The 22,353-nt window shown below is 36.1% G+C and overlaps 1 protein-coding gene across 1 annotated transcript in view; it reads right to left on the bottom strand.

Moving 5' to 3' along the window:
- Positions 1-22,353, bottom strand: part of CFAP54 (cilia and flagella associated protein 54) — a 901,430-nt gene that overhangs the window by 40,134 nt on the left and 838,943 nt on the right. The window contains exon 70 of the mRNA XM_053719246.1: positions 13,894-14,093. Within this exon, the coding sequence (XP_053575221.1) occupies positions 13,894-14,093 (200 nt within the window). The remainder of the gene's footprint in view (positions 1-13,893; positions 14,094-22,353) is intronic.

A 22,353-nucleotide genomic window follows, 5' to 3' on the forward strand; every position in this document is an offset into this window, starting at 1 on the left:
TTTTGTATTTTAGAATAGGGTAGGGAATTTTTTTTTTTGGGGGTCTTTGTTATTTTATTAGGGGGCTTAGAGTAGGTGTAATTAGTTTAAAATTGTTGTAATATTTTTCTTATGTTTGTAAATATTTTTTTATTTTCTGTAACTTAGTTCTTTTTTATTTTTTGTACTTTAGCTAGTTTATTTAATTGTATTTATTTGTAGCAATTGTGTTTAATTAATTTATTGATAGTGTAGTGTTAGGTTAATTGTAGGTAATTGTAGGTAGTTTATTTAATTATTTTATTGATAGGGTAGTGTTAGGTTTAATTATAACTTAGGTTAGGATTTATTTTACAGGTAAATTTGTAATTATTTTAACTAGGTAACTATTAAATAGTTCTTAACTATTTAATAGCTATTGTACCTGGTTAAAATAAATACAAAGTTACCTGTAAAATAAATATTAATCCTAAAATAGCTATAATATAAATGTAATTTATATTGTAGCTATATTAGGATTTATTTTACAGGTAAGTATTTAGCTTTAAATAGGAATCATTTATTTAATAAGAGTTAATTTATTTCGTTAGATAAAAATTATATTTAACTTAGGGGGGTGTTAGTGTTAGGGTTAGACTTAGCTTTAGGGGTTAATACATTTATTAGAATAGCGGTGAGCTCCGGTCGGCAGATTAGGGGTTAATAATTGAAGGTAGGTGTCGGCGATGTTAGGGAGGGCAGATTAGGGGTTAATACTATTTATGATAGGGTTAGTGAGGCGGATTAGGGGTTAATAACTTTATTATAGTAGCGCTCAGGTCCGGTCGGCAGATTAGGGGTTAATAAGTGTAGGTAGGTGTCGGCGACGTTGTGGGGGGCAGATTAGGGGTTAATAAATATAACATAGGGGTCGGCGATGTTAGGGCAGCAGATTAGGGGTACATAGGGATAACGTAGGTGGCGGCGGTTTACGGAGCGGCAGATTAGGGGTTAAAAGTGTAATGCAGGGGTCAGCGATAGCGGGGGCGGCAGATTAGGGGTTAATAAGTGTAAGGCTAGGGGTGTTTAGACTCGGGGTACATGTTAGAGTGTTAGGTGCAGACGTAGGAAGTGTTTCCCCATAGGAAACAATGGGGCTGCGTTAGGAGCTGAACGCTGCTTTTTTGCAGGTGTTAGGTTTTTTTTCAGCTCAAACAGCCCCATTGTTTCCTATGGGAGAATCGTGCACGAGCACGTTTTTGAGGCCGGCCGCGTCCGTAAGCAACTCTGGTATCGAGAGTTGTATTTGCGGTAAAAATGCTCTACGCTCCTTTTTTGGAGCCTAACGCAGCATTTGTTTGAACTCTCGATACCAGAGTTAAATTTATGGTGCGGCCAGAAAAAAACCCGCGGAGCGTTAACAGCCCTTTTACCGCCAAACTCCAAATCTAGCCGTTAGGGTTTATTTTATAGGTAAGTATTTAGATTTAAATAGGAATATTTTAGTTTATAATATGAATTAGATTTATTTAATAAGAATTTAGTTAGGGGTGTTAGGGTTAGATAGAGTTAATATAGTTAATATAAATACTATAGTAACTATATTAACCCTAATATAATTAGGGTTAATATAGTTAATATATATAATGTAATAACTATATTAACTATAATATACTTAGGGTTAATATAGATAATATAGCTGGCGGCGGGGTAGGTAGATTAAATTAGGGGTTAATAATTTTAATATAGATGGCGGCGGTGTAAGGGGTTCACATTAGGGGATAGATCAGTTAGATGGTGGCGGTTTTAGGGGCTCACAGTAGGGAGTTAGTTTATGTAGATGGCGACGGTTTAGGGGTTAAATACTTTATTAGGGATTGCGGCGGGGGATCGCGGTTGACAGGGAGATAGACATTGCGCATGCGTTAGGTGTTAGGTTTATTTTAGCAGATCACGGTTGACAGGGAGATAGACATTGCGCATGCGTTAGGTTGTAGGTTTATTTTAGCAGCCAGTTTAGGGAGTTACGGGGCTCCAATAGTCAGCGTAAGGCTTCTTACGGCTGCTTTTTGTGGCGAGGTGAAAATGGAGTAAGATTTCTCCATTTTCGCCACGTAAGTCCTTACGCTGTATATTGGATACCAAACTGCGCGGGTTTGGTATACCTGCCTATGGCCCAAAAAACTGCGGGCGACGGCAGAAATTCTAGGTTACGCCGTATATAGGATAGCAAACCCGCGCAAATATTGGCGTCGCCAGCTTTTGCGGGCGACGATTTTTATCGGATCGACCCCTAAATGTTTATGAAAAAGGGGAAATCAATTAACTTAAAATTCTCTACTTTGTTGTAATTAGCAATTGTTTTCAAAGAGGTAAAAGATCTTGAATCTGTTTTTCAGAAAATCCATAGAAAAACTGATACAAAAGGGATTAGAAATTAATCCCATTGGTGATTGGTCTGAATACAAAAGCTATTAAAAAGGTGTTTTCTAACTGGCTGGCAGATGCACCAATGAATTTGAAAAACTACAGAGGTACAGACTACCCATCATTTTCTGTTATAATGAATTAGCTTAAACAAAAAGTAAACTACCACCTGAGATGTTGCTTAGAAAATGATAATGCTTTTTTGGGTAGCAACAGATTAGCAGCATTTTTGGTAAAGAGTCAAGGGAGAAAAGAATACTAGTTTATCTTTTCTAGCTTTACATTGCTTGTCATTGTCTATTGATGGGCACCATGGGAGTTATCCCAGAATTATCCCAGACAGACATTTATCATTTCTATACCTATCAGTGGCGTATTTAGGTTTTGTGCTGTCCTAGGCACTGAAAATTCTGCTGCCCCCTCCAGGTTTTAGCGGCATCTGGCAAATAAAAGAGAGGCACCTCATGTGTGTATCAATAGATCATAATGATTAACCATGTGAATGAAGCCAAGAAATGGTACTCCAAATAGCACCCTTATGTGCAAGTAGGCGCAAGCTGACAGATTCATAGGCTCAACTCTGCTCCAATGATTCAGAAATACAACAAACAGGTTTTAGGCCTTTTTTGGCCATAATATTTTTTAATCATGGCTTAATGTGAATTTTTTTATTTAATTTTTATGGTATTTCCAACGTAAATGTTCACCAGGGCTTGCAAAAGACTTGCATACACACATTCACAGGCACACACAAATACACATTGACACAGACACATACACACAAAAAGTTATACACATACACCTGGTCATGCGTGCGTGCGCTCACACACACACAGACATATACACATACACACATATCTATCTATTGCTGCAGTATACATAAAACCCTCCAAACACAGATTTCTTGAAACAATACTTCCCCAAACACAATACAGAGGGCTCCATGTACTAAGCCGTTAATTAACCCGACATTGTAGACGTGGATAAACTCGCTGTTACTCGCCGCTAGCAAAATGGTGTCCGCTGTCACTATGAACTAAAAATCCACTCAGAAATAGACACGCCTAGCCCGCCGCGAGCAGTGGCGGATTATTGATAAATGTGACGCCTTGCTCGCCACGACTAATCTAATGTACTTAAATGTCGGTAGAATTGTATGGCAAATTATCAACACGTGACATGAAATGTGTCAGAAACAACATAGTAGTTGCTGGAACAGAATTTGGCTACTATAAAAGTGCTACTATTCTAAAAAAAATATTATTGTTCAAAATTTTTTGATCAGTTCATTCTGTGCGTTATTTTTGTAATATTTATTTACAAATTTGATATGGCTTCATCTGGATCTGATACCCAGACTTCAAAATCCAAGAATTCTCACTTTTCTCATCAGCAAAACGTTGTTTTGATTGATATGATTATTGACTCTTATGGTTATTTATTTGTATGTTGTGTCAAACAGACCAATTTTTCAAGAAGGAAGATGATCTGGCAACGGATAAGTGATGCAGTTAGTGCCCAGGGTCCTGGAAAAAAGGATGTTGAACAGCTCAAGAAACTTTATAACGACATCAAACGTTTCACCAAAGCAAAATTGGCCAAAGAAAAAAAATTCTGTTGAAAGCTGCTGAAATAAACAATGTAAGTACAATGATGATATTACTGCCTTTTATATCGGTCTAGACTGGCGTCTACATTGATTTTCCTATTGTTTTGTACATTGCCCGTCACCTAAAAGGTGTCAAGGCAAAAATAACGAGGTGGTAGCGGGAAATGTAGTGAGCGGATAAATAGATTTTTTAGTACATTAGTTTATTGCGAGTTGTTGGTCAAACCGGACTATTTACAATGAGAAATTGAGTGGTAGTGAGGTTTGGTGGATAAGTACGCTTGACAGCTTAAAAATGTGGGTTTGAACATAGTTGACAGCTTTGTAAATATCCGTGTGCGAGTTTTGACGCGAAAATATTTGCGGGCAGCTCGCTGACTGCTTAGTACATGGAGCCCTGAGTGCTGAAAGCCAACAGATCTAACGGCAATAGCTAGCTAAATAAATAAAAGCTTCTGAGTTACCTCTAAACTGATGGGCAATCTCTTATTTTACTCCCCTTGAAAGTAAGCTCCTTGGGCAAAATCTCCCATTATATACCTGTATAATACTTTTAAAATAACTGCAAGCTTCTTCCTCCACAATCTGCTGCCCTAGACAAGTGCCTTGTTTGCCTAGGCCAAAATACGCCCCTGATACCTATATAAAATGCTAGCCTATATAGTTTATTTATTTATTTTAAACGTTTCAAATACAATTTGAAAAGCTTTTTTGTTCTGCAAAAAGTTTTGAGTTTTCACATTTAAAAATTTGTGTCCTACATGTACTCTTTATATAAGGTTTATTCTGTGTTACTTTACATTTGTTATATTTCAGCTTCCAAAATATATTAAAAATACAATAAATACAACGTGACACTGTTTCTCTTTCAATAAATATTTCTGATTATTAGCTAAAAACAGGCATTCATTTCATTTTATCATTGGATCTTAAACAGTAAAAACATTCTATTCCAGTTTAAATAGGAATTCATTTTTATATTTAATGATCCATATTGTACTATATTAAAATCACAAATCACTGAATTTACATTTTATATAATATTATTGCGGAACAAATTTTAGTATGAAAAATAACTTATTTAATATTCAGGCAGCTTTATAGTTGACTCGTATCAACATAGATAGATTTTTAAATATGACGCTTATGTGCTGAATAAATCTTTGAATAATTAAACATTAATCTTTTGATAAAACATTTTTAGATCATGTATTACATGGGGATGATGACTGAATTAACCCTTACACAATTGAATCATTAATTGCTATTAAAAGCAATAAAACTTAGTTTTGCCAATAAAACAATATAATCAAAAGATTTTATGCTTGTTAGCTATCTGTAACATTTAGGTTAATACATGAGTATGACTGCTCCTGTCAGCAAACTATAGTTGATGATCTGAAGAAAACAAAATAGAGTCTACAAAAGAAAAAAGATTTCAATAACATTTTAATAGGATACTACTTGGAAATGTCAGTTGTACTAGATGTTCATTGGGTTAAAGGGACACTAAACCCAACATTTTTCTGTCATGATTCAGATAGAGAATACAATTTTAAACAACATTCCAATTTACTTCTATTATCTAATTTGCTTCATTCTTCAGATATTTTATGTTGAAGAAATAGCAATGCACATGGGTGAGCCAATCACACGAGGCATCTAAGTGCAGCTACCAATCAGCAGCTACTGAGCATATCTAGATATGCTTTTCAGCAAAGAATATCAAGATAATGAAGCAAATTAGATAATAGAAGTAAATTAGGAAGCTGTTTAAAATGGCATGCTCTTTCTAAATCATGAAAGAAAAAATGTGGGTTTCATGTCACTTTAATGAGTAATGTTTTATTTGCTAGCATTTTTACATTTAAATTCAGGAAACTGTATGAAATACAAATGCCTCCCAGTTTCTGCTAAGCAGATCCTAATTTGATGTTAAGTATTTTATGGGATCACAGTAATGTGCGAAAATCTGTCAGCTGGCTTCCTACGACCTTATTAATGAACTGACCTTTATAATCAGGCTCAATTGTGCTGATCATATGGCGAAGATCATTAAAATACTTTCTCATTAATTATATTTCTTTTTACTTTTCTTTGGGTCGTCATAAGCCTTACTAATTAACAGTAAACTGCAGAACCAACCCAACATAGCAACTTACATCACTCATCTTGAAACTTCATGTTTGTCTGGATGAAAATGAATTGAGTAGTAAGAAAGACTCCATGCTTAAAGGGACACTAAACCCACATTTTTTCTTTTGTGATTCAGATAGAGCATGCAATTTTAAGCAACTTTCTAATTTACACCTATTATCAATTTTTCTTCGTTCTCTTGCTTTCTTTATTTGAAAAAGAAGGCATCTAAGCTATTTTTTGGTTCAGAACCATGGAAAGCACTTGCTTATTGGTGGGTGAATTTATCCACCAATCAGCAAGAACAAGCCAGTTTGTTCACCAAAAATGGGCCGGCATCTAAACTTACATTCTTGCATTTCAAATAAAGATACCAAGAGAATGAAGACAATTTGATATTAGTCAATTAGAAAGTTGCATTAAAATTGCATGCTTTAGCTGAATCACAAAAGAAAAAATGTGGGTTCAGTGTCCCTTTAAAAAAGGATATTGTACTAAAAAAAAGTTCTATCTTGCATAACTAAACTGTCATAATATTTTTTTCATGAAAAAAGCTGAAAGGGACATTCTAAACCTAATAAATAATTTTGATTACTTATCATTACATAACAAAGAAGCATCCTGCAAGTGGTCCCACATCTATAAGCTTGTAAGAAGTACACGAGACATTTAAATATGTGTTTGTTAGAAGCCAAAAATGGCCACCAAGCTCTGCCCACCTCTTGCGTTTATATTTTGGTATGTTAAGTTTCTCCAATCATGATCGACTCCTAAATAAGTTTTCCTACCCGCACACGCTGATTTGTGCATGTGCAATTTGAAATAGCTAATGGAAACATATTAAATGTGCACTGCTTTACTGTCAACAAGAAAACAGCTAAATGGAAAAGAATAAACAATGATTATTTACAAGTTTCATGTAGTTCTTAAAAGCTTATAGATTGTGGAACCCATTGCAAGATGCCTGTCTGGTATGTAACAATAACTAATAAAGATAAAGTATTGGGTCTAGACTGTCCCTTTAAGTTAAATATGTTTAAACTGATAATGAAACAGGCAGTGCATGTTTGTGCAAAAATCATACTATTATATAAATTTCACTGGCTGATAGTAACAATTCTCATAACTCTGCTGGTAGATTTGGCTAAAACTAAAAAAAATTGGCTTATAAAACAAAAAATCCACAATATATAATATATTGAGTACAATGTTCCTTTAAGCCAAAAGTAAATTGTAGTGCAGCAATTACACTCTCTAACAAATTAGAGCATTACATTTTCGCACTACATGTGGATCCCTATGTGTCTAACTTCACACAAAGAGATTAAACACACAGATAAAGTCCAGCTGAGGAGCTGCTGCGGCAGTTGCACAACCGTACCAATCACCAGCTGTGCTTGGCTTGACCGCTGCAATGGTTGTGGTTCCTAAGCTGTATTTGCATGTGTCACAGAGTTCCACAAGTAGTGTAAAAATGAGATGATCTAAAGAAGAGCATGTCATTTTTGCACTATAGTGTCCCTTAATGCTCATTTATTCACAATACTCCCCTAGTCTTCCCAGAACACTACCCATATACAATTAACAATATATCCTTTATACTAACGTGCAGCAATAGAAATAGGCAGACTAGCAGTTTGATAAAATGATGGGCTTAAAGGGACATGAAACCCAAAAGTTTTATTTTATGATTCAGTTAGAGAATACAATTTTAAACAACTTTCCAATTTCCTCCTATTATTTAATTTGCTTCATTCTCTTGTTATCCTTTGGAAAAGTTTATCTAGGCAAGCTCAGGGGCAGCAGAGAACCTAGGTTCTAGCTGTTGATTGGTGGCTGCATATATATTTATTGATTGTTATTGGCTCACCCATGTGTTCAGTTAGAAACCATTAGTGCATTGCTGCTCCTTCAACAAATGATACCAAGAGAACAAAACAGGTTCAATAATATAAGTAAATTAGAAAGTTGTTTAAAATTGTATTCTCAATCTGAATCATGAAAGAAAAACTTTGTGTTTCATGTCCCTTTAAACAGAACCCTAGAAAACCGATCATTCGTGCACATTGTAGCCTCTTGTTAACTATTTATTAATAATAACACAAAGAAGAAGAAAACCAACAATACAGCCTAATAGTACACGAACAAATGCTGCTACTTTGTGTATCAGACAGTAATCACCACCATATTCAGGTCAATAGCTAAAATGCATGTTTATTGACAAATATGAAGACATTAATAGAATGCATGAAAAAAAAAAGATTGCCAGTGCCGCAAAAATATTCTGAATCTGCAGTTGTGCTCCGGTTAATGAATGTGTCCAGACATTAGTGTCATCTTCACATCATCATACACCAGGGTATAAATATCTTACATCAAACATCGGAACTTGTGCGGATGTTTTCATATTCATTTTAAAAGTAATAATAAAAGTGGCTGTGCTGCAGTTTTGCAAGTTTTGTTAATATAATACATGTTCCAAGCAGGAATCCTCCTTAACAGAACGCTCTCTTCTTCTTCCATTAAAACATTTTTATATACCGCATAAAAAAGTCAGAATCGCGCGGCTATAAATGTAAAGGCTCCCACTGATTCAGCTGGCACCACCATTTAAGGAAACAGATGGTAAGGTCATTGCTGGCATTTAGGAAATTGTAACTCTCATAACAGAAGACAGTGTGTATATTTTAGTTAGCAGGCACATGTCATTTAATGGCTTTAAACACAAAATGATGTTTCCCGAGCACACACAGCAAGGGGAAAAAGAGCTTAATTACTTGCTAGTTGCTAGGGTAACAACATTTTCTCTAGGAAAATAAATTCCCAGATTTATGTAAACATGCTAATAATTTAAAAAGAAAATCACTGATTTATTAGCAGAGAGATGACATTTAGGTAAATCACTAGGGAGGTCTAGTTGCTATGGCTATTTTTAACTTTCTATATTTTATATCTCGCAATAACTGTTTTCAGTAGCAAATCGGAGAAAAGAGGAAATAAGAAATGCTACAGAATATAAATCTGTAACTAGTAACACAATTACAAACTGTCTTATACATCTTATTACATTCCCTGTTACATATAACTCATGGTATTCACTGGTACTAGATGCACTGAATTTCATAATATAGCCGCATATATACAAATAGTATAATTCTACCTGTATACTTCATTTGAGGGGTGCAATTCCAATCCACCAGAGCTTTGTTTGGCTTTTTGCAGGATTTTCAAATTCAAAGTCATTACAATCTATTAGAAAACCCAGTGGTAACCCACTTAGGTATTCCAATGTTTCTTGTTTACTTTTTAAATTCTACACTGTTGACTTCTTGATAAACCATTTAGCCCTGAAAGTGGCATTTCTTGGTGTTTTCATTGTTTAAAAAAAGATAGATAATCCCTTTATTACCCATTCCCCCGTTTTGCATAGTCAACACAGTTATATTAATACACTTTTTACCTCTGTGACTACCTGGTTTCTAAGCCTCTGCAAACTGCCCCTTATTTCACTTCTTTTGACAGACTTGCATTTTAGCCAATTAGTGCTGACTTTAACCCTTCGAGTGCTAATGACGGCTCTGAGCCGTCACATAGTTTCTCACTCTGGTGCTAATGACGGCTCAGAGCCATCATCAGCACTCTCCCACCTTGAGGGAGATCTGGGGGCTCCTAACCGCTCCTACCCCAGCGATCTTGCCTGTAGAGTGACAGCCATCGCCAGGGCTTCACGTGATGCGCGGTGACATCACACGCAATGACGTCACCGCACAACTTTATTTATACTTAACAATGTTAAGTATAGGAGGAGGGGGCATGCTGCTTAGAAGCTTGTATCTCAGGCATCTAAGCAGTTACAGACCCCCAAGACCCACTGTTGGAAAGGTAATTGCCTACCCCTTCCAACAGTGTAAGTTTTGGGGGTTTGTAAAAAAAAAAGTTAATTCCCTCCCCCCAAAAAATAAACAAAAAACCCCTGAAAATATTAGCACCCAGGTGGGAAAGTGCTTAGCACTCAAAGGGTTAAATAACTTCACAAGAGTGAGCACAATGTTATCTATATGACACACATGAACTAGCAGTGTCAAAATGCATTGAGATAAGAGGCAGTTCAACAGCTTAAAATTATGAGTGTACCTAGGTTTAGCTTTCCTCAAAGAATACCAAGAGAGCAAAGCAAATTTGATGATAAAAGTAAATTGGAAAGTTGTTTAAAACTAAATGCCCTATTGGAATCATGAAAGTTTAATTTTGACTAGACTGTCCCTTTAATGTAAAAAATGTCAGCATGCTTAGTTCACATACAAATAAACATGATTTGTAATGTAATAAAAAGTTTAAAATATTGCTCAAATCAAACTTTAATAAAATTTTATATTGTGATTCAAAAAGTGCATGCAATTTTAAACAACTTTCCAATTTACTTTCATTATCAAATTTTCTTATTTTTTTGGTGTCCTTTGTTGAACAGCAGAAGTTAAGCTCAGGAAAGTTTAGGAGAGTGCACATGCCTGCAACAATATATGGCAACAGTTTTGCAAGAATGTTAGCCCTTTTCCTACCATGTAGTGCTTCAGGCATGTGCACTCTACCTATTTAGATATCAATTCAACAAATAATAACATGACCAATGAAGGAAATTTGATAGAAGTAAATTGGAAACTTTTTTTTTTAATTGTACTCTATCTGAACCATGATATATGAATGTTTTTGTGTGTTTCATGTCCCTTTGAGGGCCAAATGTATTAATGAGGAGCAGACAAGTTTCAGAGACTGCAGTTGAAGGTTTAATTAAAGGGACACTAAACCCCCCAAAAATATTTCATGATTCAGGTAGAGAATACAATTTTAAATAACTTTCCAAATTACTTCTATTATCTAATTTGCTTAATTCTTTAGATATCTTTGGTGAAGAAATAGCAATGCACATGTGTGAGCCAATCACACAAGGCATCTATGTGCATCTACCAATCAGCAGCTACTGAGCATATCTAGATATGCTTTTCAGCAAAGAATATCAAGTGAAATAAGCAAATTAGATAATAGATGTAAATTAAAAAGTTGTTTATAATTGCATGAGCTTTCTAAATCATGAAAGAAAAAATTTGGGTTTCATGTCCCTTTAAGTGAGCCTGCACCACGATGGCTCCCCTCTGAATATGCAGCCCTAATACGGTCATCTGAATGTTCATTTATGATTGTAGTTATGTTTTTAATGTTAAAAAGATGCTCAGAGTTGTATGGAATTGTCAGTTGCACATTATAAATTATTATTAGTGGTTCAGTGATAAAAACTGCAGGCATATTAAACAGTAATTGTAAACTTTAAAGGGATAGTAAACCCCAAAATTTTCTTTTATGATTCAGATAGAACATATAATTTTAAACAACTTTCTAATTTAATTTTATTATAACATTTTCTTCATTCTCTTGTTATCCATTGCTGAAGGGACAGCACTGCACTACTGTCAGGAAGCTGAAAATATCTATTTAGCCAATCACAAGAGACAAATGTGTGCAGGCACCAATTAGCAGCAGCTCCCACTAGTGTATGATATCTGCGTCTTCATTTTTTAACAAGGGATACTAAGAGAACAAAGCACATTTGAAAATAGAAGTGAATGTAAAAGTGTCTTAAAATGAAATGCTCTATCTGAATCATGCAAGTTTAATTTTGACTTTCCTATCCCTTTAAAGGGCCACTAAACCCAAAATCTTTCTTTCATGATTCAGATAGAACATACAAATTTAAACAACATTACAATTTACTTCTATTATTTATTTTGCTTCATTTTTTAGATATCCTTATTTGAAGAAAAAGCAATGCACATGGGTGAGCCAATCACATGAGGCTTCTATGTGCAGCAACCAATCAGCAGCTACTGAGCATATCTAGATATGCTTTTCAGCACAGAATATCAAGAGAATAAAACAAATTAGATAATAGAAGTAAATTAGAAAGATGTTTAAAAATGAATTCTCTTTCTAAATCATGAAAGAAAAAATGTGGGTTTCATGTTCCTTTAAGGCTAGATTACAAGTGTGGCGCAATGAATAGCGCAGGGTGTTTATCTTTTGCACATCCTTGCACAAGCAGTAACACACAATCTGGTAGCACAAGTGGATGGTTAAAGTGAAGGTAAAGTTTGGATGTTTTTTCAGCATAATTATATTACTTACTGTATATCCTAAATAGTGTGATCGCTAACTTTTTATTCAGCATTTCAATATGTATTTTTTTATTACAAACGATTTATAGTTACTTGCTGTGCCATTATTTACTCCTCCCATCATCCATTTCCTGGTTTTTGACACTCTTACGTACAGAGCGATCCCACCAGCTCTATACGTATCTCAAAAGTGCGTTCTCTTGTACCTAACTAATTGCGCATGCGCACATTTCGCAGACGATTACCTATGCGCATGCGTTACTCTAATCTTTTGTAATGAAGAAATCTTTAAAATGAAGAAATAGCAGAACTTCTGAAAATTGTAACACACAGGAATTAAGCCGCAGATACTGCTGAAATTTGAAATTTTCTCTTTCAATCCGACGTATTCAATGGTTACTTGAAGCAATCAGTATTGCACATGCGCTAAACGGGAATGAGCTTCTCTAATAAGGGAGAGGAAATAATGGCAACGCATGCGCAAATCGTCAAGTAAAGCAATGACATCAAATGATGGCCACCTAACGGCCAGGTTTTCAATTGGCTTTTTCAAGAACGTGACCGGCAAGGGGTTGTTTTGAAAGCGCTGAAAATTCAATGCAAAAACGGAGATAACGGAGTTTATATGCTAAATTTAAAAAAAATTATGAATGAAACTAGTATTAATTTTGGGAGTATTTTAACAGTAATCATACAATAGAGCTAACTTTACCTTCACTTTAAATATTTTAACTAAAGCATCTTAACGAGGCCAAAACATTTTTCCACACAACATACTTTTAATGGATATTTCTGTAAATTTTGAGCTTTTTTAACTCCGGAAGTAAACTATTATTATTAATAATATAGCACAGAACTACATGAAGATCTCCCCTACTTGTCACCCTCTGCTTAGTGCACCATGAGCTTAGCTCTCAAGCAAAATCTAACATGAATTTTACTGCGCTCCCCTATGTAAGGGATTTAGCGCACTTGTACTATCCGACATGCAAATGTCAGCAAAAATAACTTTGGACTAATATGAACATAAAAATAAAAGCTGTATTGATGAGCACACAAAAGAGTTAATATCTTTGTACTCTACTTGAAATAGAGGCCTGAAACAGGTAATTGTCATGTTTTAGTATAAAATAATATCTGCTGATTCTTACCCATAACTTATATTGATTCAGTGAAAAATACTCCAATGTAATAAACATTATTAAAACTTAGCAGAAAATAGCTATTTTTATGGTAAGTTGACTGAAGGATAGGGAGCAAAGCCCTACAATTAAAATGAAAATGACTTTTTACTATAATCTATGAATGGCAATAATGTACAACTGTATCAGTCAGACATTGTGTCCTTGTTTACCAAAAGCATAGCAGAGTTATAGATCATGTGGGGTGTCAACAAGAATGTATGAATATAAAAGAGACAGTATAGTAGTGACACTGTGACATGATATTTACAAATAAGCAGGGCAGGGGTATGCATTTTCAGTATGCCAGGCTGATAATTTTGTTGTAAGTCAAAAATGTAAAATATTTCATCAATACCTCTGTACAGTTTTTTGACTTGATGGTTTTAAATATATCAGTATATTAACGTATTACCTTGTGGGACTCAGATTGTAAGTCCACCCCCTTGAGAAGTTCTTGTGGAAATTCATTTGCACAACAAGCAGAATAATGACATAGATGTTTCTTCAGAAACAGGTGCATTACTGAAAACCGTAGTGAGAGCCCATTGCTGAGCATAGAAGCACTCTTCTTATCAGTGGAAGACAGTTTTTCATGCATTGTCTTTGGGAAACCTGAAACAGTTAACACATGGTTTTGCATTATTTATCAGCATACACAAACATCAAGAGCCACATTTCTACAATGTTTTACATCTCTTATGCAAGTTGATCAACAAAGGGACATACAACTGAAACATTTTCTTTGTACCATCTGTATATTAGAAAACGAGATGTTCCTGTGCTGTATGAAGCCAAGTTTCTTCTGTGTGAGTTGTCCATGAGCATTAGAATCCCAGGACCCATTTGTATAAAAGCATGCACTTCCTGCTAGTTGCACATTACATTTTGTGCAACCCTTCTACATGCAAAAATAGTTTTAGCACTTCATATACAGGGAGTGCATAATTATTAGGCAAGTTGTATTTTTGAGGATTAATTTTATTATTGAACAACAACCATGTACTCAATGAACCCAAAAAACTCATTATTATCAAAGCTGAATAGTTTTGGAAGTAGTTTTTAGTTATAGCTATTTTAGGGGGATATCTGTGTGTGCAGGTGACTATTACTGTGCATAATTATTAGGCAACTTAACAAAAAACAAATATATACCCATTTCAATTATTTATTTTTACCAGTGAAACCAATATAACATCTCAACATTCACAAATATACATTTCTGACATTCAAAAACAAAACAAAAACAAATCAGTGACCAATATAGCCACCTTTCTTTGCAAGGACACTCAAAAGCCTGCCATCCATGGATTCTGTCAGTGTTTTGATCTGTTCACCATCAACATTGCGTGCAGCAGCAACCACAGCCTCCCAGACACTGTTCAGAGAGGTGTACTGTTTTCCCTCCTTGTAAATCTCACATTTGATGATGGACCACAGGTTCTCAATGGGGTTCAGATCAGGTGAACAAGGAGGCCATGTCATTAGATTTTCTTCTTTTATACCCTTTCTTGCCAGCCACGCTGTGGAGTACTTGGACGCGTGTGATGGAGCATTGTCCTGCATGAAAATCATGTTTTTCTTGAAGGATGCAGACTTCTTCCTGTACCACTGCTTGAAGAAGGTGTCTTCCAGAAACTGGCAGTAGGACTGGGAGTTGAGCTTGACTCCATCCTCAACCCGAAAAGGCCCCACAAGCTCATCTTTGATGATACCAGCCCAAACCAGTACTCCACCTCCACCTTGCTGGCGTCTGAGTCGGACTGGAGCTCTCTGCCCTTTACCAATCCAGCCACGGGCCCATCCATCTGGCCCATCAAGACTCACTCTCATTTCATCAGTCCATAAAACCTTAGAAAAATCAGTCTTGAGATATTTCTTGGCCCAGTCTTGACGTTTCAGCTTGTGTGTCTTGTTCAGTGGTGGTCGTCTTTCAGCCTTTCTTACCTTGGCCATGTCTCTGAGTATTGCACACCTTGTGCTTTTGGGCACTCCAGTGATGTTGCAGCTCTGAAATATGGCCAAACTGGTGGCAAGTGGCATCTTGGCAGCTGCACGCTTGACTTTTCTCAGTTCATGGGCAGTTATTTTGCGCCTTGGTTTTTCCACACGCTTCTTGCGACCCTGTTGACTATTTTGAATGAAACGCTTGATTGTTCGATGATCACGCTTCAGAAGCTTTGCAATTTTAAGAGTGCTGCATCCCTCTGCAAGATATCTCACTATTTTTGACTTTTCTGAGCCTGTCAAGTCCTTCTTTTGACCCATTTTGCCAAAGGAAAGGAAGTTGCCTAATAATTATGCACACCTGATATAGGGTGTTGATGTCATTAGACCACACCCCTTCTCATTACAGAGATGCACATCACCTAATATGCTTAATTGGTAGTAGGCTTTCGAGCCTATACAGCTTGGAGTAAGACAACATGCATAAAGAGGATGATGTGGTCAAAATACTCATTTGCCTAATAATTCTGGACTCCCTGTATACGTTTCTAGTACCATGTCCCTTTAATCAGTCTGTCATCAAATCAAAATGATCTGAACATACAAAACAAAAGCTTAACTCTTTTGCAGTCTTGGCTTTAAAGGGACAGAAAACACCCTAAGACTGTAATATAAATGTTCAATTATGCATAGTAAATCCAATATGCAATTGTCCCCCTTTCCTGTAATTTAAGTCTGTAATATCTGTCCCTAACTGGCTTCTGCATAGATAATAAGATTACATCCTGCAAAACAATTGAGATTGTAACAAAACACATACAGGAAAATTTTATTTTTATTTTAAATATATATAAATAAATATATATATTCCTATATTTTACATTAACATTATTTTTATATATATATATAATACAAATTAAAAACAAAATTCTATGTGAAGAAGATTAAAATGTAAAATATGTGTAACGTGCTTCGGGTTTCTAGCTTTAGGTCTAACATGGTGTAGGGTTAGTGCACAAGAAGAATTAGTTATCTTAAGGTGCATTATGGAAATATTAAGAATAATTATAGATACTGTATAAATATAAATATATATATATATATATATATAAATATATATATATATATATATATATAAATATATATATATATATATATATATATATATATATATATATATTTAAATAACGCCCATAGAATAGGAAGGCACTCACAGGGTCTTAAATACAATAATCCATTTATTATGTTGACGTTTCGGGGGCTCCATCATATTTAAAACAAGTAACATTACTTGTTTTGAAAACAGGGGAGACTCCAAAATGTCAACATAATAAATGGATTATTGTATTTAAGACCCTGTGAGTGCCTTCCTATTCTATGAGCGTTGAATATCTTTTGAAGTGCACCTGTCAGCCTCATCACGGTTACCAGAAGTGCTTCTACCTCTTTTGGATATTGTGTATATATATATATATATATATATACATATATACACTTTGTATATATTATTATATATTATACTCTGTGTGTGTATATATATATATATATTTACACATAGAAACACCCAGCACTCACCAGCTAGCTCACAGCTAAGATAAAATCACAACTGGAAAGGTTAGTCACCGCATCTGGCCAAATGGGAAAGCTCAGGCACCACGTCAAGGTCCTTTCCATAGCCTGAGTCCCTAACACAGGCACACCATCATGCGAGCTCACAGAGCCAAACAAACTGAGAACAAAGAAGGGGTGCACAGGTGGCTGTAATCACCCATAGAAAATACAAAACATGGAAGGGAACTGCACTCCAAGACCGGATCAGGTACACATCCTGTGACTCAGCAACATCCAGCCCTGGGTGCTAAATAGCACTCCAAAAAAGCTGTGATGTCACCAGAGCCACAGGCAGTTAACCCCAGTCCGGAATGGGTGCAAGAACCAAGGGAGATTACAAATAAAAAGTAATACAACACATAGAAACACCCAGCACTCACCAGCTAGCTCACAGCTAAGATAAAATCACAACTGGAAAGGTTAGTCACCGCATCTGGCCAAATGGGAAAGCTCAGGCACCACGTCAAGGTCCTTTCCATAGCCTGAGTCCCTAACACAGGCACACCATCATGCGAGCTCACAGAGCCAAACAAACTGAGAACAAAGAAGGGGTGCACAGGTGGCTGTAATCACCCATAGAAAATACAAAACATGGAAGGGAACTGCACTCCAAGACCGGATCAGGTACACATCCTGTGACTCAGCAACATCCAGCCCTGGGTGCTAAATAGCACTCCAAAAAAGCTGTGATGTCACCAGAGCCACAGGCAGTTAACCCCAGTCCGGAATGGGTGCAAGAACCAAGGGAGATTACAAATAAAAAGTAATAGAACACATAGAAACACCCAGCACTCACCAGCTAGCTCACAGCTAAGATAAAATCACAACTGGAAAGGTTAGTCACTGCATCTGGCCAAATGGGAAAGCTCAGGCACCACGTCAAGGTCCTTTCCATAGCCTGAGTCCCTAACACAGGCACACCATCATGCGAGCTCACAGAGCCAACCAAACTGAGAACAAAGAAGGGGTGCACAGGTGGCTGTAATCACCCATAGAAAATACAAAACATGGAAGGGAACTGCAGGTTAACTGCCTGTGGCTCTGGTGACATCACAGCTTTTTTGGAGTGCTATTTAGCACCCAGGGCTGGATGTTGCTGAGTCACAGGATGTGTACCTGATCCGGTCTTGGAGTGCAGTTCCCTTCCATGTTTTGTATTTTCTATGGGTGATTACAGCCACCTGTGCACCCCTTCTTTGTTCTCAGTTTGGTTGGCTCTGTGAGCTCGCATGATGGTGTGCCTGTGTTAGGGACTCAGGCTATGGAAAGGACCTTGACGTGTTCAAACTGAGACAACTGCTTGAAGAACCTTTCTACCAAAGGCTACTTCAGAGGAAGCAAGAACATAAAAATGGTTAAATGTAGTAAAAGTATGCAAAGAAAACCAAGTAGCTGCTTTTCAAATTTGATCAACTGAAGCCTCATTCTTGAAAGCCCAAGAAGTGGCAACTGACCTAGTCGAATGAGCTTTAATCCAGCGTAGTTGAGACTCGCTACAATGGGGAAAATTGCTGGGGGAAAGAAGGGGAAACCACTCCCAGCAGCCAGCATCAAAGCCCACGGTGAGGTCAGGAATAATCCATTCAAAGTGAAAATAAACAAACAGAAATTCAATGTGCTGGGAATAAAAAACAAACACTACGTTGGACTGCCGGGTGTTAAAATCCAAAGCTCTTGAAAAGCATAAAGAAACCATTTTACAAGAATACAAACATAGGGGAAAGTTCAGCTTATGGAAAATATGACACGAAACTTACCCCAGAAGAGGAGATGATGGAGAGGTTTGCTTTGGAACGTCAGCCAACAAGTAAAAAGAAAAATCTGTATAATCTTAATGAATACGAGGAATTGACAAATTAATGGCAATCATTGGCAGAAATGGAAAAATTGAATGATGTTGTAGATAGTGGCGGGTGATGAAAAGTTTACCATTAGCGGCAATAAATGGCCTACAGCAATGCAGTGTCTGAAAAAAATAATTTTTAGTTAACTTGTGTGGCTGTAAGTTTAGACCTTATTAGAAGATGTGCAAATATTTATGGGTCTTTGCCACCTTTCCTGGAGATAAACCCAATTACAGTACATATCTGTGATCTACCATACAACTAATATCCTGCACAGCTGCAGAAGCTGCATAATGATATATTGAAGGAAATTGAACGTTACGGGAAGAAGCCTTACAAACGATTAGTATTTGAAAAACAACTGCCAGTACCAATGAAAATGTTTACTCCAAAAGTCAGGCGTGTACTGGAATTTGGCAGAAAGCAAAGCATTAACAAAGTGGATCATGAGAGACAGAAGTTGATTCACAAACACAAGAAAGAATTCAAGGGAGCCGTCCCATAAATATGTAGGGACAACCGGTTCTTGGCCAGAGTGCAGCTGTCAGAGACTATGGAACAGGACGCTGAGCGGAAGAGGAAAGTGAAAGAACTCTTTAATAGTTTGTCAACGCAAGAGGGTAAATGGAAGACTCTAAAGAAGATGATGCGGAAGGGAAAGTAACGTGGGACAGATGATGCTTTGGCTTAAACAATGCCAATGTCTACTGGACTATAATCTTCATACAGAATTGTAGAGGACATTATAAATGCAGCCACCAGTTTATGGGAACATAAATAAATCTTTTTTCTTTTATGACCTTGTCTGTTTGATTCTGAAGGTTGAGTAAGTTTAAAGGAACTTTGTACTATAACATTTTTTCTCTTTTGATATGTTCCCCAGGATTCCTTCTACTTGCTAAAGTGTTATATTGGTATTAGCTGCTTTTTTACCTTTATCTTATTATTTGAAATAGCTGCTTTTGCATCTATACTGAAAGTTGCATTGCTGCATTATTGGCTATGGAAAAACTATGTAACAAGAGCAACAGCAGAAATCAACCTCATGGTGTGGGTGGGGCAGAAAGAAAGCCCATCTCATTTGAAAGTAAGTCCCTACTGCTGCTTTGGATACAATGAATCAGCTGTTTGCCTGAATAAACTGTATCTGATCTCTGGTTAATATTATAAGCACTAATTGCTACCGCAAGCTCATGGTAGTAATAACCAGCCACTTGTAATAGCTGGTTAATAATTGTGCGCCCGCAAAAAGGCAAATGTGCCCATTTGCAGGCGCTCAATAATTTAGCGCTCCACTTGTAATCTAGCCCTATGTCAGCATTCCAGGACTTAAGCCACAAGGCCCTCCTGGCAATATCCAAAGACATGCTTTTTCCCTTGATTTTCATAATATAAACACAGCATCACAAATAAAAGAATTTGCACTTTGAAGCAAATTTAACAGATTAGAACTAACAGAGTCAATAGAAAACTGATGAGCAAGACTGTCAAACCTGAAAGTAGAAGCTGCAGCTACATCAGCAATAGAAACAGCAGGTCTAAGAACATAACCAATATGTAAAAATGCCTTTCTCAGAAAAGATTCCACTTTTCTGTCTAAAGGGTATTTTTAAAGAACTACTGTCTTCCAAAGGAATAGTAGTACGTTTAGCTAGAGTGTAAATGGCCCCATCTACCCTAGGAACAATTTCCCATAACTCTACATTAGCAGTAGGTAAAGGATATGCTTTTTAAACCTTACAGAAGGATTAAAAGACACACCTTGGGGCCTATTTTTTAAATGTGCCTCCTTGTTTAGATCATTCCTTAGCAATCAAATCGGAAACTGTATCAGGTACAGGGAAAATCTCAGGGAGACAAATAACAGTTCTAAACACTGAGTTTAAACGATTACAAGGTTTATTATCAGAATGTTTAGGAATATCAGCCCCTAAATTAACCAAAACTTCTTTTAAAAGAGAACAAATGTGTTCAACTTTAAATAAAAAAAGAGGAATTTTCAAGTTCCACATCAGATACGGGATCCTCACTCTCAGAGGAAATGTCACCATCTGAAAATACCACAGTATCCCCTGCTTGAACTGACCTTTTACATTTGTTTGAAGGAGGTAGGGCAGCTAGTGCCTTCGTAATGGCAGAAGTAATGTAATTCTTCATAGCTGGAGGTACTCCATCTGCATCTTCCTGTAATAAACAGTCAGTAGGTGCAATATTACCCTGAGAAACATTAGATTGATCAGAATGTAATAATAAATCTAAACATGAGCCACATAAATGAGTTGAAGATGGAACTTCTGTTTTAAAATAAGGACACTTAATATTGGTAGAATGACAGATTTTTGCTGCTCCATTATAGCAAAAAGCAATGCAAAAAGCACTATATAAAAAATACCCCCTTTAAACAAGTTCTTGAGGAAAGGAAACCCTATACCCCCTCATAAAGTAAGCATGCTCTGCCAACTAAGCAGAACAGACAGCGCATGCCAAAAAAACCCTATAGTGCGCCAAAAAAAGCCTACATGTGAATAACCACAACCTACGCTAACTCGGCGAGAGAAAACCAATGTACTAACCCAATGTGCGAAAGGGAACATGCAATATGAGTGTCTATACATAGAACAAAACCGTCCACTAACAAGCCAGTAGTAGATAGCCAAACCAGTACTGAAACATAATAGCAGAGGTAATGGAAAATAGGAGTATAACGTCGATCTGTAAAGGGAGGCAGAGAACGAGACCCTGCAAAAGAATTTGACAGAGGGTCTATGAAGGATTTCCCATGAGTCTAAACCATTGTATCACAAAACATACTCTAATGCATCCCTCTGACAAGTACTGACAGGCAAAGTAAAGATTGAGTTATGTGTGAGGTGGGAGGGGTTTTAAAGAGCTCTTGGGGTTTGGGAATCTTTGTCTCTTTCTAGTGGAAGTTATGTAATTCCCATGATTAAAGGGTCATGGATTCTCACCACCTGTATGAAATAAAATTATTATATATATATATATATATATATATATATATATATATATATATATATATGATAATGTTAATGTCAAATATATATCTATACCTATATATCTATAGGAATAGATATATATAGGTATATACAGATATATAGAGAAATATTTATATTTAAAATAAAAAGAAAATTTTCCTATATGTTAAGAACATTTGAATTTTGAATATTTACAGTAAGTACAAAGTAAAACACATTTTTAAATATTTTTATAGAATTATTATTCAGACACATACATATTATAGCCCTTTGTAGTCAAATACCTTATCAGATACCATAAACCTTATAAGAAAATTGTATTAATATTTATAGGACAATTTTTTATTAGATAGTGTTTATATGAGTGTAACAATTTTTTTTAATGTATTTATGTTGTGTTTGGTGCAACTTTTATTCTTTTCCTAACCCTTTATGCAAGGTCTTCAGTTACGCTAACCCAACCCACGTTAAATTTGA

The sequence above is a fragment of the Bombina bombina genome, chromosome 6 (assembly GCF_027579735.1).
Source record: "Bombina bombina isolate aBomBom1 chromosome 6, aBomBom1.pri, whole genome shotgun sequence".
Classification (NCBI taxonomy): Eukaryota; Metazoa; Chordata; class Amphibia; order Anura; family Bombinatoridae; genus Bombina; species Bombina bombina.